At 40.9% G+C, this 3,581-nt stretch overlaps 1 protein-coding gene across 1 annotated transcript in view; it reads right to left on the bottom strand.

The window, feature by feature from the left end:
- LOC110450183 (protein-glutamine gamma-glutamyltransferase K-like) overlaps nt 1-3,581 on the bottom strand; it is a 72,630-nt gene that overhangs the window by 33,449 nt on the left and 35,600 nt on the right. Inside the window, exon 6 of the mRNA XM_021497490.1 lies at nt 2,027-2,134. Within this exon, the coding sequence (XP_021353165.1) occupies nt 2,027-2,134 (108 nt within the window). The remainder of the gene's footprint in view (nt 1-2,026; nt 2,135-3,581) is intronic.

The following is a 3,581-nucleotide window of genomic DNA, read 5'->3' as shown; positions in this document are numbered from 1 at the left end:
CATCATTGTTGATGGACAGTCAGACACTAATTACTAAAGGGCACTAACATCATTTTTGATGGACAGTCAGACACTGATTACTAAAGGGCACTCACATCATTGTTGTCACATCAGCTACTAATCCTAGACAAAACAAGAGGCCCCATGGGGCTGCATCGCTCACCTGGTATTAATCTCACACTTATAATCTCATATTTGACCCCTTTGACCTAGAATATAAGTCAAGGTCATGTATTGGAACAAACTTGGTAGCCCTTTATATTATCCCAACATGTTACAGGCCAAATATCATCACCCTATGCCTCTTGGTTATTTAGAAGAAGTTGTTGAAAGGTTTTAAACATATTTGACCCATATGACCTTGAATATAAATCAAGGTCGTTTATTTGAACAAAATTGGTAGCCCTTCATCCCAGCATGTTACTGGCCAAATATCATCACCCTATGCCTCTTGGTTATTTAGAAGAAGTTGTTTAAAGAATTTAACATATTTGACCCCTGTGACCTTGAAAATGGATGAAGGTCATTTATTTGAACAAACTTGGTAGCCCTTTATCCCAGCATGCTTCTGGCCAAATATCATCACCCTAGGCCTTTTGGTTACTGAGAGGAAGTTGTTTAAAGTAACATGTTGACCACGGACGGACGATTTCCGTCCGTCCGGACGACGGACGACGCACCATGCCATAAGCTCACTTGGCCCTTCAGTAAATGCACCTTGAGGTAACTTTTGATCTAAACTTAATACTGATTTGTATGAAAGCCAACCTTCAAAGTGATTTTGTCATTTCACATATTTACTAGTACAGTACTTAATGTGAAAGAAATAGAATCGATCATTGCAATATGAGAAAGATCTGTTTAGTTCTTCTTTTAATCCATTTTGTTTTTATGATCAGTCTCAAAATATAACATACACAACGAGGGATCAAGGGGAACCTACATTTAAAATTTGAGAAAGATCCCTCTCGTACTTCCCGAGAAATAGCGATAACAAACTTTCACTATCAAAATCCAAGATGGCTGCCTGTCGGCCATGTTGTTTATCCGATCAGTCTCTAAAATTGCCCTGCACAGCTAGGACCAAGGGGAACCTACATATAAAATTTAAGAAAGATCCCTCTAGTTCTTCCGGAGAAATAGCGGTAACAAACCTACACTATCAAAATCCAAGATGGCTACCTGTCGGCCATGTTGTTTATCCGATCAATCTCAAAAGTTGCCCTGCACAGCTAAGGACCAAGGGGAACCTACATATAAAATTTGAGAAAGATCCCTCTGGTACTTCTTGAGAAATAGCGATAACAAACTTTCACTATCAAAATCCAAGATGGCTGCCTGTCGGCCATGTTGTTTATCCGATCAGTCTCAAAAGTTGCCCTGCACAGCTAAGGACCAAGGGTAACCTACATATAAAATTTGAGAAAGATCCCTCTGGTACTTCTTGAGAAATAGCGATAACAAACTTTCAATATCAAAATCCAAGATGGCTGCCTGTCGGCCATGTTGTTTATCTGATCAGTCTCAAAAGTTGCCCTGCACAACTAAGGACCAAGGGGAACCTACATATAAAATTTGAGAAAGATCCCTCTGGTACTTCTTGAGAAATACCGATAACAAGAATTGTTTACGGAGGGACGACGGACGACGGACGGAGCACGGACCACGGACGCAGGGTGATTTGAATAGCCCACCATTAGATGATGGTGGGCTAAAAATGAGTTCACATAAAAGTCAGTTTAAATAGAATTGTGTTTTGTATTAGATATTTTAAAATTGTGTGGATATTTCCTACACAATATGTCAGGCACTGAGAAATTTCATATTAACTTGTAATAATAAATTGTAAAGTTTACTTACAGTTCCAGAGGTATGTATTTTCGCATAATCACAAATTCATGCATCACATGAATTAAATGTAAGACACACATTCTGAGTGAAAAAAAAATAAGTTAGGTACAGAAATTACGATAAAACTATGTGTGGGCAAGTTTGTACAAGTTTACATCCCCAAAACAAGACCTACTAGAGCTGAGAGAACCCTGATAATGGACACAGGACTGTTTCTGCCAGAGTCCGCCAACTCTCCCTTGTCTAACAGGTACAGAGCAGCTTCCAGGCAGGGCTCGGAAAACTGTAAAATAAACGACATGGAATGATAAGGGATGATTATTTAACAAATCAAATGTTGAGCAACTTTCTAGCATGTGACACCAGTAAACATTATGTACAGGGTTTGATAAGGGCTGAATGAAGTAATAAACTCCTTGGTAAAAGAAAACGGAACAAGATGAATTCTTAATGAGTAAGGTCTGTGAGTAAGGTCTGAGTAAGGTTTATGAGGTGTGTGAGTAAGGTCTGTGATATGTGTTAGTGAGGTCTGTGAGTAAATGAGTAAGGTCTGTGACATGTGTTAGCGAGGTCTGTGATGTATGTGAAAACGGTCTGTGAGTATGGTCTGTAAGTACGGTCTGTGAGAAAGGTCTGTGAGGTCTGTGAGTATGGTCCATCAGTAAGGTTTGTGAGTACAGTCTGTCAGTAATGTCTATAAGTATGGTCTATGAGTACAGTCTGTGAGTATGGTCTGTCAGTATGGTCTGTCAGTAATGTCTGCGAGTATGGTCTGTCACTACGATCTGTCAGTTAGGTCTGTGAGTACAGTATGTCAGTAAGGTCTGTGTGTACACTCTGTCAGTAAGGTCTGTGAGTATGGTCTGTGAGTACAGTCTGTCAGTAAGGTCTGTGAGTAGAGTATGTCAGTAAGGTCTGTGTGTACACTCTGTCAGTAAGGTCTTTGAGTATGGTCTTAGAGTACAGACTGTGAGCACAGTCTGTCAGTAAGGTCTGTCAGTAAGGTCTGTGAGTACAGACTGTGAGTACAGTCTGTCAGTAAGGTCTTAGAGTACAGTCTGTGAGTACAGTCTGTCAGTAAGGTCTGTCAGTAAGGTCTGTGAGTACAGACTGTGAGCACGGTCTGTCAGTAAGGTCAGTGAGTACAGTATGTGAGTACGGTCTGTCAGTAAGGTCTATGAGTACAGTCTGTGAGTACGGTCTGTCAGTAAGGTCTGTCAGTAAGGTCAGTGAGTACAGTCTGTCAGTAAGGTTTTTGAGTATGGTATGTGAGTAAGGTCTGCAAGTAACTGTATGTTCTGTCAGTAAAGTCTGTCAGTTAGGTCTGTGAGTACAGTCTGTCAGTAAGGTCTGTGTGTACAGTCTGTCAGCAAGGTCTGTGTGTACAGTCTGTCAGTAGGGTAAGTGAGTAAGGTCTGTGTGTACAGTCTGTCAGTAAGGTTTGTGAGTAAGGTCTGTGTGTACAGTCTGTCAGTAAGGTCTGTGTGTACAGTATGTCAGTAAAGTCTGTCAGTAGTGTTTACAGTCTGTCAGTAAGGTCTGTGTGTAGTCTGTCAGTAAGGCATGTGTGTACAGTCTGTCAGTAAGGTTTGTGTGTAGTCTGGCAGTAAGGTTTGTGCGTAAAGTCTGTCAGTAAGGTCTGTGTGTACAGTCTGTCAGTAAGGTCTGTGTGTACAGTCTGTCAGTAAGGTCTGTGTGTACAGTCTGTCAGTAAGGTCAGTGTATACAGT

The sequence above is a fragment of the Mizuhopecten yessoensis genome, unplaced genomic scaffold, assembly GCF_002113885.1.
Source record: "Mizuhopecten yessoensis strain PY_sf001 unplaced genomic scaffold, ASM211388v2 scaffold5065, whole genome shotgun sequence".
Classification (NCBI taxonomy): Eukaryota; Metazoa; Mollusca; class Bivalvia; order Pectinida; family Pectinidae; genus Mizuhopecten; species Mizuhopecten yessoensis.
This window is presented reverse-complemented; position numbering and strand designations above follow the sequence as displayed.